The sequence below is a fragment of the Ixodes scapularis genome, unplaced genomic scaffold (genome assembly GCF_016920785.2).
Source record: "Ixodes scapularis isolate PalLabHiFi unplaced genomic scaffold, ASM1692078v2 PGA_scaffold10__122_contigs__length_95168666, whole genome shotgun sequence".
Classification (NCBI taxonomy): Eukaryota; Metazoa; Arthropoda; class Arachnida; order Ixodida; family Ixodidae; genus Ixodes; species Ixodes scapularis.
Window position 1 is genome coordinate 47,241,178 of NW_024609836.1, and position 14,336 is coordinate 47,255,513.

The window sequence follows — 14,336 nt, forward strand, 5'->3', positions numbered from 1 at the left end:
CCCCTTCGACCGTCAAAACTAAACTGAGCATTATGATCAAAAGCTAACGCCAGATTCCGACCGAGAACTTGAGTACCGCCTATCGAACCGACCTCACAGAGCAGCGAACTAGTCTACAGTCTACACCAAAGAAGCCGAAGCTGCCGGTGCTGCCATCTGTATTTGTGTCAGCGCACTACAGCTGCTACAGCGTGATCAGCGTGATAGCATGGCACGCTTTCCTAACTTTTTATCATTAAAAACCCTCACTGTCATATCCTTCTATCCTTCGTAGAGGCAGCCCATGTTCCGCGTTCCGCGCCGAGCATCACGGCGGATGCTGTCTCATTCAAAGGAATAAGCCTCGGCATATCTCCTCGCCGTCCTTGCAATCCGGTGATAGGCTGGCTAGGCGCCTGGCTGGGCTGGCTATTTGCAGCTTCGCAAACATGCACCATAAACGCGCTACAAAACGAGGTGAGAGTCAAGTCAGATAGCTTAACATCTAGTTTCTGTTGACCCAGTTCTATCGGATTGGGTTGCCTCGCTGGAATTGTGGGCGTGTGCGGCGTGCGTGCCGATGGTTGATAACCCGTAACAACAACACGGAGGCACGGACGGATGTGTTGTCACTTTTGTAAGTGCGTAGCTTTTTGGCAATAGTTGCGGTCAGCCTGTAATTAAAGCTACACGGTTTCTTTCTTTTAAAGAGCACATGGTCCTGTAACTTCTCACGTGGACGTAAATATCGTATTCGCCCTTTTCCATTCACTTGGCGTGTCGCGTCATCGTGAATCCGCCACCTCCCTTCACTACGCGTGATGCTAGCTGAGCGTGCTTTTAGCTTGCCTGTGTGCTGTGTCAGCCAGGCTACTCTTTAGTGACTTGTTTGTTTGTTTGTTTTCAGGCCTCGGCTGGGACATTACTGACGGGCCAAGGAAGACAAAATGATACCGCCTCGAGATGGAACTCCCAGCTTCCTCGTTGTCAAGCTCCAGTCCGGCGTCAGAGGACGAAGAATGTCCTGAAAATACGCGGCACGAAGCCGAACCAGCCGGAGATCGTGCGTCTACAGAGCTACTTTCACATAAGACGCGATGTCTGGAAGGCCCCCAAGGCGGAAGCACGGGCCCCCAGGGACCTGACAGTGACACTGGTGATGTGCCCGCAGATCATGTGCAGCCGGTGTTTTTGAAGGAGTTTGCTCCACTGACACACATCCTGAACCAGATACCTCAGCACGCCCAAAGGGGCTTGAACAAAGTGGACCTCAAGCTCACCTGCCTCGATGTCATAGCCGAATACCTTGCCGTTGGCTCCAATGCAGGTGTGGTGTTCTTGTACGACCGTACCAGGAACACAGTCACAAGGCTAAAATGCTCGGTGAGTGGAGGTTTCAGTGTGACAAGCATCAGTGACCCGACGTGGGAGGCTGGGTCGTGCAGTACATAAATGCACACAATTGCAAGTCTGTATAGATACTTTCTGCGTATGTAAGGTACAAACATATAGGTACAGTGCTCACCAAGCTCGTACGGAACACACAAACCGTGATTTCTCGTGGCAGTGCTATCCTGGAGGAAGGTGAATGACGGCTCCTTGACACAGCACTTCGGGATGCTTTGCTAGTGCTACGTTGCAGAACCGTTGCTTGCCCACCACGGAAAGCGCTCCCATTAGAAAATTCACGGTTTAAGCGTTCTATATAAGTGTGGTGGACACTACCTTTAATTCTTCAGTGTTCTGATAGCTTGTAGCTATAACAAATTTCTATAGTGCCAGTACTTCGGTATTTATTAACTAATTCAAGTACCTTAAAGGCCCATTGCTGGACATTACATAAGGAGGGACTGTTGAAGTAAAAACACAAAGGAGACATAGAAGATAATGCTGTGACGGATGGATGGAAAAATCATTTCATGGACCACAGGGGCACTTCAGTTAATAAGAGAAATCATTGTAAACACAAGAACAGAACAAGTGATAGGGGCGCGTCAGTGAAAATCTTGAATTAAGTATGACACAAGAACGACAAAGAGACATCCCTGAATGTTCACGAACCTATGTTAATACAGGACAACGAACGAAGATGCCAGAACTGCAAACTCTTTCCAAAATTACCAGGATCACTGCCTGGATACGGCAAAAGTGAAACTTTATTCATTAAGATTTGACAAACGATCCCAGAACAGCCCAGGATCAACGATGTCAACAATGTCCTCGGGCAGGGAATTCCAGGCTCTAATGGCTTTAGGTGTGGCTGAATTGTTAAAGGAAAGTGTGGACCCCGATATTCGGCGAACGGACCGGCTGTTGTTTGTGCGAGAGGACGCCCTGTAAGGCGGTTGGATAAAAGGGAGGTCCTATACTCCCTGGCTGTAGAATAGTTTGTTAAACAAGCACAAGAGGGAGATTTCACGACGAGGAGCTAATGGAGGCAGACCAATATTATTTCTAATTAAGGATGCGCTATCGTACCACGAATAAGACGACTCAATTAACCTGGCCGCTCCATTCGGTACCCTTTCTATTTGGTCCTTCAAGTATCTCTGATAGGGCTCCACACTGACGACGCATATTCTAATTTAGGTCTGACGTAAGTCTCGTATGCCAGCTTCCGAATATGAAGTGCAAGTTTTAAATTTCATTTTATGAAGTGTAGCGTACGCGATGCATTCGCCGTAATTGCACTGATATGAGTGGACCAGGAAAGGTCCGCAGCAAGACAAGCTCCGATGTATTTTTAGTGGGGTGATTCTGTCAAGAGTTCATTGTTCAATCAGTATGGGAATGAGGATACAATCCTTTTACGAGTGAAGGTGACTGTTTTACATTTGGAGACGTTGAGGAGCATGAGTCACTCTCTGTACCAGGCGGTTGTGTAGTGTAGGGTTGCTCTAGGTTGTGAAATTGTTTCAATCGACTACAGACCCGACATTCCCTAACATGAGCGGTTCATCCTAAGTGAGGTGGAGTCAGTAATATAGAATCGACGAGGCATCTGTGAACCTAGATTTCTATGGAAGCAATGCACAAAGGCCCTACAATAGGAAAAAAATCTATTTCAACCTTACTTTTGTTGTGCGCAAGAACCGCTGGTCAACAAATGGCTGCTTAGGGCTTCCCTTTCTTTTTTGGTTATAGAACTCTGTATACTTTGAACAACTTGACTTACATAAATTTTGCTACCTGCAAAATGTGACGAAAAGTCATTGACGTGAATATATTACCGTGTTAGCGAATACACATTGTACCACTTGGAATCATAAAATTTTGTACCCGTTACATATGTTGGCCAAAAACCCACACAGCATATCGGGACCAAGGGAGACGGAGCTTCTCTTTTTATCTTCTTATCTGAGGGAAGACGAGAGGACAGTCAGGGCACCCTGACCCTCACATCTAAACCTGCTTGTTTGTTTTTCTTGCTTGTTAATCTTGCCCCATGATTTGGTTATGTGCGCTGTGAAACGGCCTACACAAAGAGTTGTGATGTGAATTTACCAATTGCTTTCAGGACGTGTACGACACCGTGACTTGTGTCTCTATTGTTGCGTCTGTGGACTTCATGGTGGCAGCAGGATGTCAGAGCGGGCGTTGCGTCGTCTACCAAATTCCAATGGAAGGCACACGATCAAAGGTAGGAGGGAATTCTGACCAATTTTTCAAAGGAAGCTACATAAAGTGATTGATTGATCAAAAACATGTATTTTGCATGAAAATGTGGATTGATGTCTATGGGTTGTGTACCCTGAGACAAGGATTTGGGGGAGTGTGGGTTGTAGGGGGGAGTGGTTGACTGTGGTGCTGTTAGATTGATGTATGAATCCTGGATTTCCTAATGAACTCCACAGAATTTTGCTGCGTTTTTAAAAGACAATTGCATGGAATGGATATCTCTCTTCAGTTGGAGAAAACAATATCTTCAAAATGGTTGCTGCCTTTTCAAAAATTTCCAATTAGAAAATTGCCTAGCAAAAATCACAATTCTTTAAGAGTTTTGAGCAATCTCTTTATTTGGCTGAGATCCTTCCCATGTCACCTTTTCCTTTGTTTTAATTAATCGGAGATCTCTTTGCATGTGTTTTCTCCACATGGTTAGTTTACTTGTGCCTGATCGTTAGTGCTTATGTGCATTTCTTTTTACAGCATTATCCTAGTCTTGCGAGAATTACCACATCAATGCATGAATAAACCATATTAATTCTGGATAAGCCTTTGATCATGCATGGTTAATGACGTCTATGTCAGCAGCATCTTAGGCCAGCGGTATGATCAGTTGTGTTTCTGGCATATTTCTCGTGCATTCCCGGTATATTCTAAATTGGGGCTCTGATATGTATGCTCATTTATTTTTTGACACACAACTTGCAGATGGAGAAATACCTAATTGAGAACATTCACCGCACATCTGTCACCTGCATCTGCTGGAGCCCCAACGCCATGAAGATCTTCAGCGGTGACGCTGGAGGCCTTGTTTCCTGTACAGAAATCGATTACGAGCAGGTGGGAACAAACTCTTTGAGCTCGTTCTGCCACGCCTTGCTCCCTGTTTTCTGCAGGGGTTGAAGAACTGAACATTTGGTTAAAGAACCAAACGTGTGATATAAGAACAGAACTTGTGAAGCCAGTGCTGGACTTGCAGTGCAACCACTGGAACTGGATTTATGTTGTAAGAACTGAACTTAAGAGGCAAGAACAGAACTTATGGTATAAAAACAGAACTTATGGTATAAAAACAGAACTTATGGTGTAAGGAACAGAACTTAATCTGTAAGGAGAAGAACTTATGGTGTAAGAGCTGAACTTATGGTGTAAGAAATGAACTTATGATACTTACGATGTGAAAACAGAGCATACGGTGTAACAACGGAACTTGTGGTTTGAAAACTGAACTTATGCATGCCCACCTTGCAGCACCTGAGCACAACGAAGAAAATCTTTTCGGAGGAGCACCCCGTTGTGCAAGTGGACTACGTCCCACAGCTGCTCCTGGTGTCAACGATGCGGCGGACGGTCGTCTGCCACCTGGCCAAGGGCAATGTTGTGATTCAGTTTGGACAGCGAGATCGTAAGAGGTGACTGCCGTTCGGGGTGCTTTTGAAACCTTCCCAGTACCATGGTGAACTTGATAGAAAAATGTGACCCCTTCCTTTTAGACATACAGACAGCAAACATGGACGATAAGAAAGCAGATGCCAGTGGGGCACAGTGCATCCTGTTCACACCTGCCTTTCCCCGCTGTTCTGTTGAAGTATAGACCCCAACATGTTTGTTTTTTTGTTGACTCAAATGATTCAAGATGATGTAGTATGACCCCGAAAACAAATCACATCTTGAAAAAAGAATTTCTAACGTGCAAACCTTACTACAAAAAAATTGACATCTTCCTCCTCTGCTGTCTTTCCTCGCTTCATATTTGCAGTGACCTAGATGGTGAAATCTTTTTCTGGAAATTTAGAGGTTTCACAAGTAGCATGTCTAACAATAACGACATTCATCAATTATTATTTTCATTATGATTGCAAAGGCACTATAACGCTAACTTCAAGATATATAAAATAAAAAATTTTGAGTCTAAAAGTGTGAGCAGAACACTACTCAAAAAAGAAACTTTAACTAAAAAAGGATGTGTCGTTCGCACTCGGAGAAAAGAGATGTGGCGTGCATAGAGCAAGGGTGTGTGATTGGCCGGCAGGTGCTCCCGTTATCGAGGGGAGGGAGAGAAAGATAAATAACGATTCCGGTTTGAAGTCATCCAAAAAGCATGAGTGCACCATTTTGCCATTGAAGTCATCGAGTTGTGTGGAAAGATTAAATCCGGCTTTTTGTAATAATATTTTTTCTTTGCAAATATGCAGCTCCTAAATTTCAGATATGGAGGATGATGCCAAGGGATGATTTTTATTTGTTTGCAACAACAAAGAAAAAAAGAAAGTAAATTGATTTTGAGGTGTTGGTTGCCCATCATTAGTAAAATAGCGCAAAACAACAAGGAAGAAAGGGCAAGATAGACAGGAAGGGCGCTAACTGACAACTGACATTTAATACAGTCTATAAAGGAGGAGAAGAAAGAAGCAAGAAGTTACTGATGTTGTTGCTTAAAAGAAAGAAACGTACACCCTCAAAGTTGTTATACGTAAAAATTTAAAAATTTAAAATAAAATGTATGAAAAAGGTGAGTTGCTGATGACATCTGTGAGTGAAAAAAACCGTAGGAAATAAGGGAGGAAGAAAGAAGGAAGCAATAATTTTGAAACAGAAGGAGAAAATTGCAGAGGTGCACGATCGGTAATCGTAGATGATAAAAAAGATGAAGTTTGAGACCAAAAAGGAACCTGAGGTTGCAGGCTGAATACTTGTAGTCAAGTCATATGATTAAGGTAGTAAAGTTCCTTTGGAGATAAGGCGATCGATGGGGCGCTGACGCACACCGCCCCGCGAGACACGATTGTTTGAGCTTCATACAATTCTCGTGTTCTTTTGGACCTAAACTGTCTGCAATTTTCTCCTTTTGTTTCAAAATTATTGCTTCCTTCTTTCTTCCTCTCTTATTTCTTACGGTTTTTTTCACTCACAGATGTCATCAGCAACTCACCTTTTTCATACATTTTATTTTAAATTTTTACGTATAACAACTTTGAGGGTGTACGTTTTGTTAACGTAGCAGCTTGGGCGAGTTGGTTGCACATGATAACACACACCACAGCGCACTATAGCAAATAACACTCACACCTTACACACGAAAAATAAAGCAAAATTCAAACAAACCGCGCTGACTGACAACTCTTTTTATATAACTTTGTCTTCTTCAACTTCTAGCACCACCGAATTTCCCAATTCACGCGCACCGATCTCCTAGATGCCTAAAAATGTTTTCTCTTTTTCTGTCAGGTGTACGTTTCTTTCTTTTAAGCAACAGCATCAGTAACTTCTTGCTTCTTTCTTCTCCTCCTTTATAGACTGTATTAAATGTCAGTTGTCAGTTAGCGCCCTTCCTGTCTATCTCGCCCTTTCTTCCTTGTTGTTTTGCGCTATTTTACTAATGATGAACGACCAACTAGCCCGCCAGCTCACCTTGTTGGTTGCCCTTTAATAAAATTCAGTGGCCCAACGTGCAGTAGCAAATTCGCCGGTTGACCGAACTTGGCATCGGCAGCATGGCAGCAACGATAGCTTTGGCGGCAGTGGGTTCGACTGTGCACTATCGGCCACAAACGAAACACGAACAGTGGAGCACATGGCCTTGGCATCACTCCGCTGGTAGCGCGTCAATACACGACGCGCTACCAGAGGCTCCTAGGAACCAATAAAACTGCAGCGTGGAGAGGGGGTGCCAGTGTGTGAATGTCCTACATAGGTGTCCTACCCTCTCTGCTATGCAGCTTTACCAGTTCCTAAAGGCGTGGCGCAGCATGTGTCGATCGAAGGTCGTGCACTCCACCGGTTGTGTTTCATTCGTACTCGACTGTACGCTCCCAGTCACTGATCACCGACAAAGCTTGAACGGCAGGGAGAAGCTTGAGTTGTTCCGCCTCCAGCGCGACCTTCCTACCTTCGACGATGCTTTGATGTTTTCGTGCACCTCCAGTGCACTTGCAGCCAAAGAACGGTGGAATGCTTGGAGTGCATGCTAAAGGCCGGGCATTTGAAAGACACGTCCTGTTGTTTTCACTGTGTCAGTGACCATGGTATATACTAAACAAAACATTTTCTTCCCAATCGGGTTGCGTTTCCCGTCTCTCCAAACAGCCCGGGAAACTTCGGGGCCTGCTTTGCGCCACAGCCGTTTGGCGAGCGGCGCGTCACGGTGTGGGCCTGCCGGCCCAAGATGCGGCTGTGGCGGGGCACCCCGGAGGGGGTGGTGCTGGAGACCCTGCTGCTGCAGGACTCGCTGGGGCGCACGCCCTTCACGCCCCAGACGCTGCACCTGCCCAAGGGCTCCTGCCTGGACAAGCTGCCCGAGGCGCAGTTTGGGCCCCTCAGGCCCTACCTGGACGGCCTGCTGCTCACCTGGAGCAACGAGGCCTTCTTCGTCGTAGACCCCCAGGTGAGGAGGGATCGGTCAGCCCATTTTGGCTACTTCACACACTTGCGATCGGGTGTGAGCGACTGCATTTTATCCTCCGGGGACTGCTTGCACCGAGAGATGACGCTGGCACTGTCTGACATTCTTTGGAACAATTCTGATGTGCATATTTCTTCCCGTTACAGCGATAGCCGTTGCATGCGCTTCCCACCGCTGGAAATGATGTCGGTTTCTGCAGGGTGCCCATCGTTGATGTCGTCAGATGCTTGTAAAAAAATCGCCTGCCACCGCGGGTTTCTTGGCACAGTCGATTGTGATGAGCCAGAGTCTAGTGCTCGGGCTCATCATTCGGCAAACATTTGGGTAGTAGCTCATGTTCAATCAAAGATGAGATTAGCTGAACTCTAACAATGTCTTAAGCTCAGCCCATGCCCTATGGTTTGTCATCCCCAGCGCACGACTGCGATGAGCACTGGTGGTTTATAATCAGCATCGGACTACATGGCCACTTGTTTTAATTGCAAACCAAAAAAGTAAACACTGTTTTTTTTTTTTTTTTTCTGCGTCTGCCATTGCACAGAGGGGAAAACTAACGGGTATTTTAAAGATTATCAACACGAGTGATCAGTTCTTAGCGGTGGTTACTGAAAGTAGGTATTAAAATCGTTGCATGACCCATTTTTCACATACCCATCATGGAGGCACCCAAACATGCTTTCGTTACCGCTGAACTGCCTCAAAAAGTTGTCCCCAAGAGTTGAAGTATTGAAAGGACTAAATCTGACTTATATATGTGACGTTACATTGCACTACAAGTGTGTAGGGGGGTTTGACTCAGAGTCGTGTATGGAGAGAGTTTGGTCAATGGGAGGCGCGGGCAGAGCCAGGGCATGCACCAGACTCGGAAAGAGGGCTTGGCATGCTCTCTTGACCAACCAGAAGCCGAAAAGAATCCCCTAGCGGTGGTAGCGAGAAACAGTTCTGATCAAAGTTATATGTTCGTATGTGGTTTTAATAAGCGCTTAAGAGTGAAGTGTAGTAATTCTTTGTGGTTGAAAATAGGGTTCACGTGATGTTTCGGTCATGATCAACCAGAAAGATGTAAGAAACGAATGCGCCGCTCAACTCTGTTTTGCTCGGACAGAGTGTGACCGCTCGGACGGCAGATTCCCGGACCTCGGCGCTTGGCGTAAGGATTATGTCAATCGTTCTCTTTCACCATCATTTTGGATGAGCGTAATTAAAACATCACGTGTACCATATTTTCAGTCACCGAGAGTTACTCCGATGCGCTTATCAGGTTTGTTTCTCGCGACCACCGCCGGGGTATTATTTCCGGCTTCTGGTTGGTCACATTCGAATTTGTGAAAACGTCCTGGAACACGCCCAGTCCGCTTTCGGCCAATGGCGCCTCTGCATTTGTCTCCTATACTTCCCAACGAATGGCCAAACTCTCCACATATACGGCTCTGGTTTGAGTATACCTCAAAAGAAAGACACTGGTCGCCTAGCTCAAAGCACTGATGTGATTGTTTATGCCAAAGTGCTTACCCTGCTACATCCGGCTACTTTTTGCCAAAATTTGAGGAATTTGCGGCAATATTGCGCCAAAAGACGATATCATTTAATTGATCCTGAAAATGTAACTGCTCGGGCTTCGCTACATGACCAGATTGTTACGGTAGGCTTGTGTGAATTTTCTGAACTTTTGTTTATTGCGCCAAATAGTATACTATTTGATTTCTTCTTTTTAAACACTGACAGTACACGGAAGTTTCCCAATATTTTTCGTAAGCCTGGTCTGTTCCGTGAGGTTAGCTAGGTTTCTTGAGTGTGCTTCTCACCGTGCACTGGTGTATTGCAGTAAAGCGACAACTGCAAAATAATTATCGCAATTTTGCGTATCTTGTTTTGCCGGAGCACACGCACATGCTTAGGGGAAAGCATTCTTCCAGAATGGGACATGACACAATTTCTGAAAAAGCTGTAGCCGTTGCATATAGACCGTTTTGCTATTCACAAACATGAACTCCCGCTTGTGTCCCAAGCGACTTCGGTGGCTTCGTCTTTGCAAACCTGTCAATAACATGCGCAAACAAAAAATGTTTTTTTTTTTTACTTTTTACAATGGTAGGGGCTATTTTTCGGGACTGTTGAATGGAAATCGGGCAGTCATTTCAGGGTTAAGCCATATTTTGTGACTGCAGTTCGAGCATTGCAGTGTGAGGATTCATTAGAGCCTAGTCTTGCTCATCTCTGCTTCCAGGCGCGGGCGTTTGCTGTGGTCTGTCCCGGATTTGTGAACATCACGGACGTGGCTGTGTGGGGGGACGAAGTGTTTGTGCTTCAGGCGCGGAGGCACATTGTGCGCCTGGCATCCCATCCGGAAGAAATCTGCTGGTCCCTCTCTGAAGGTCTGTCGAGCCTCATCCTAGGCAAACAGATTATTGGGAAGAAGTGGATTTATAGATGCTGCGCCTAAGTGCATGAAGGGATTGATGGGCTCTAACTTCATGTGTTTTTTTTTTCATGGCTGGTTTTGGGAGTGCTGCATACTTTCTTACATGGAGCTGTGGGATGTTACTTTTATTTGATGGCAGTAAACTTGGTAACTGCTAGATTTGTGTTCTGTAGATTTACCCAGTAACGCTTTTTGTTTAGCTGTATCATGCATAGAATAGCAAGTCACGCATAATATATGAAGGAGTATGAAGTCGGGATTTTGGAAACAGCCTTGACCCTTTTCCGTTATTTCAAAGGCCTTGAAGAGAAAAAAAATTAGCGTTCCGGCTTAAGAAATTGTGGTGCCACAGCCTACATGTTTTGTTAACACACTTAGTCGCATATATTTTCAATCTATTTTTTTAATTTTCAATGTTCCTGGATTTATTAGGGAAATTTAGAAACATAATACAAACTTAGAATCAGCTCCAGGTAAATAGGTCCTAAATTGATACAATAAACAAGGAAATACATTCTAGTACCCATATCCTTTTTTAGTTTTGACATATTTGGGGGACAGGGGGAGCCATTTCTGGAACATTCACCGTTTTGTCAGTTTCGTGCCCTCGTCCCAGTCTACAGCAGTGTCCTGTCGAGTTTGTGTCTTTTCTTTGTCTATGTTTGCTGAGTCGTTTATCCCCCATCGTGTACGATGCTTGCTGACTGGCCCATTTTGCTCCTCTACTATAGTCTGTTGCAGGATAAGAAATTGGGTCAATCTCTTCCCGCAAGGCTCTACACTCTTTCTTCTCTAGCAGACCGAATGCTGGAGGGGAGGCAAGTCACTCTTCGCCTCCTCTCCACCACTCGCTTTGCTAAAGTTGAAAGAGTGACTGGCTTTATGAGAAGAGCTTGTCCTTCTCTTTCATCCTGCAACAGACTATAGTCGAGTTCCTTTTCTTATGCCCGCCTGCAATCCCTACAGAGAGCGACAACCTGCTGCCAGACATGGCTACAATCAAGAACACACTGGCGACGCCCTTGGCAGAGATCGGAGCGCTCATCAAGGAACACCGCGTCACCATTCCCGACACCCCCGTGCTGCAGCTGTTCAAGGGAAAAGCAAACGGCTTTGTCCTCGACTGGATCCGGCAGAAAGCGCCACATGGAAGGTCGCAAAATGAGTCGATCAATGGCACGAAGTTGCGGGAACGAGCGGATTCTGTGGAAGCCAGTTCCGTGGGCGGCAAATCGAGTGGTACTGTTTTGGGAACCGGCATGCGGAACTCCTCTTCTGCCAACGCCTTGACTGCATTGCCGCCGTGCGAGACCGCAGCGCCGACCTTTGGGAGGGTCAGCAGCTTCCAAACGCTGCTGTTTCTGGACGAGCCGGAAGCGGAGGAAAGCATAGTCTTCAACGCCAAGAAGACCAAATCAAAAAAGTCTGGTGAGTTCAGCTTTTTGCTTGTGATCATTATTGGAGCGGCAGTGGTCCAACTTTGGGGAAAATATTCTGCGTCATTCTGCCATCTAACACTAGAGGCATTCTTAAAATAAACTGTTCTTTGATCTGAATATTTCTTTCGCACCACTTCTTTTAACGTTTGTATGGATCTGCGATTGTGATTTCCTTTAACCTCATTTAATAAGAAAACTCCCTCCATGGTACAAATTTTAAATGTTCGCTAATGTGCGAGGTGCTGAGTTTGCATCTCAGGTTGTCCCTTCTCCAAAGAATTTGTGACATATCACTCATATGATAGCCTTGGTTATATACTTTGCGACATAAAATTGTCAGTATTGTTTTGGTTGATAAATCTTTCCTTGTTTTGTACAAGGTCATTGGTTACTATCCTGAGCACCTTAAAGGGAAGTTGAAATATTTCTTTTAAAAAATGAGATAGAGGTTGATTCAAGCATAGTTCTATCCCGTGAATCTGAACTTTACATTTGTTTTCCCGGAGGTGTAACTACTAAACGCAAGAAAACACGAAAAATGTCTGACCGGTCGTGATGTCATAAGAGGATCTTTCGACCGCCAAGCGCGTTCAATCGCAAGCTTGGTAGGTATATTCCTCTGCACTGGCACTAGTCGTGATGTCTGTTTCTGCCCTTTTTTATAAATATCAAGAGTGCGCGTGCATAGCTTTGATAGATGCTGAAAATGTGCGAGAGCAGAGATTTTGAAAACTGATTTTGTGACGTCATGTTCATGTTCCAGGAAGGAGGGCCTTCAGCAGTATTATGAAAATGATTTTCTGCATCCTCCATGCACCAAATTAGAAAAAATACTTTTGATATTCGAGATCCTGGAGGCTAAATGATAGTGGATTCGACGCAGTGCACGAGAAGCAGACAAACTAAAAGGCTGTACACAGGACAAGTGTTTACTCTCAACTGAAGTTTTTATTGAAAATAAATACCAAAGTACAGTAGACAACAGCATTTTACACCATCATAGTCAATTCAGCCTGTGTCGAGATAGAAGACGATTTAAGTGTTTCCTGGAATAGAAAAACCTCTTCAGCTTCCCTTTAATTTGCAAAGTGCACTGATCTATACAAAATATCTTTTGTACAGTGATATAAAGATAATTTTAATTGGAAGTTTAGCATTTTCTTTTGATTGTAGCATTTCAATTTTGCAGTCTGAGCAAAAAGCATAATTTGAGTGATTTCAAACTAGGTGAGCACCAAGGCTTATAAGGAATTTGTTCACTTTATTTGTCATGTTACCAATGCGTTGGGGTACCTTTTAAGTTTGTTCTGTATTCCTCGCATAGCTTGCACATAGCTTCCAGGCAAGATGCATGGTGTGCATGTTGCATCGCACGCATGTTGCATACAATGCGAAATCCATTCATAACACCACGTTACTGTCGGGAGCACAAGTAGAGCAACGGGCAAACTCTCGTCTTTTGACACCTCTCCCTCCTCCAGGTACCTCAAACAACTTGACTGTCCCGAAGCAGTGTCCCCCGTCACCAAAGAACCAGCGTCCATCCCCCGTCCCGACCTACGACGAGGTGTTCTCGTCCCATCACGCCACCGGCGGGCTTGTTCCGCAGGGGTCGAGCCCCCTCAACCCAAGCCCCCTCAACCCAAGCCCCCTCAACCCGAGCCCCAAAAGTTCGGAGCGTCCCCCGCCTTACGATGGGCCCGAGGACGAGATGCTCTCGCAGATCCTAAGCAGGTTCGGCCAGCTGAAGCGGAACGAACTCCTCGGGGACACAGCGCCGTCCCCGCCGCAAGAAGACTCGTCTCGTTCATCGTCGTCTACGCCTCCGCCAGCCGAAGCTGCGACCGAACCGGAGGTGCAGAGTTCGTCGTCCAGCCTCTCGGGCGACGCCGACCAGTCCCCGGAGGACGACGACCTCGAACAGTCATCCATAGAAGACATTTATAGGAAGCCAGAGGATGACAATGCGAACTTCGCAGAGCCTGCACCCTCTCCCGTACCCGACGTCTGCTTCCATGGCATCGCCGAGCCGCGATTCCCTCACTACGACCTCCACTGGGCCCAGGTGAAGGGTCCCGGCTCGGTCATGTGCCTGGCCGTCTGCGACGGCTACCTATGCTGCGTGGACAGCAGGGACAATGTATTCTACTCGAGGCACTGGGGGCGCGAGTTCACGTGGAAGAAGGGCTCGCGCCCCACAAACCGTCTGGCACTCTCTCCTTCCGGCGGCACATTGTGGACGTTGTATAAGGAGAGACTGTACGCCGCGAGGTCGCCCATGAAGGACGAGCCGCTTTCGCTTGCCTGGGACGAGGTAGTTGGAGGGGTGGCCAGCGTCGGCGTTACCGAGACTACCGCCTGGTGAGCTGGGTTTTTTCTTTTTTCTTGTAGTCTCGAGGTCATCTTTTCGCTGTGTTGACTACATGCT

The 14,336-nt window shown here is 46.0% G+C and overlaps 1 protein-coding gene across 4 annotated transcripts in view; it reads left to right on the forward strand.

Annotated features, from left to right (window-relative positions):
• The first annotated feature begins 169 nt into the window (after positions 1 to 169).
• The window catches only part of LOC115329505 (tectonin beta-propeller repeat-containing protein 2), a 33,483-nt gene continuing 19,316 nt past the window's right edge, over positions 170 to 14,336 (forward strand). For 2 of the 4 annotated variants that reach the window (XM_029991107.3, XM_040502396.1), the window contains exons 1-9: positions 170 to 456; positions 887 to 1,362; positions 3,497 to 3,619; positions 4,354 to 4,485; positions 4,897 to 5,057; positions 7,732 to 8,029; positions 10,275 to 10,422; positions 11,436 to 11,897; positions 13,390 to 14,269. In XM_029991107.3, the coding sequence (XP_029846967.2) occupies positions 943 to 1,362; positions 3,497 to 3,619; positions 4,354 to 4,485; positions 4,897 to 5,057; positions 7,732 to 8,029; positions 10,275 to 10,422; positions 11,436 to 11,897; positions 13,390 to 14,269 (2,624 nt within the window). In that variant the 5' untranslated portion in view covers positions 170 to 456; positions 887 to 942. Of the gene's footprint in view, positions 617 to 886; positions 1,363 to 3,496; positions 3,620 to 4,353; positions 4,486 to 4,896; positions 5,058 to 7,731; positions 8,030 to 10,274; positions 10,423 to 11,435; positions 11,898 to 13,389; positions 14,270 to 14,336 lie in introns of all 4 variants that reach the window. The other 2 variants (XM_040502395.1, XM_040502397.2) reach the window with 1 other exon arrangement.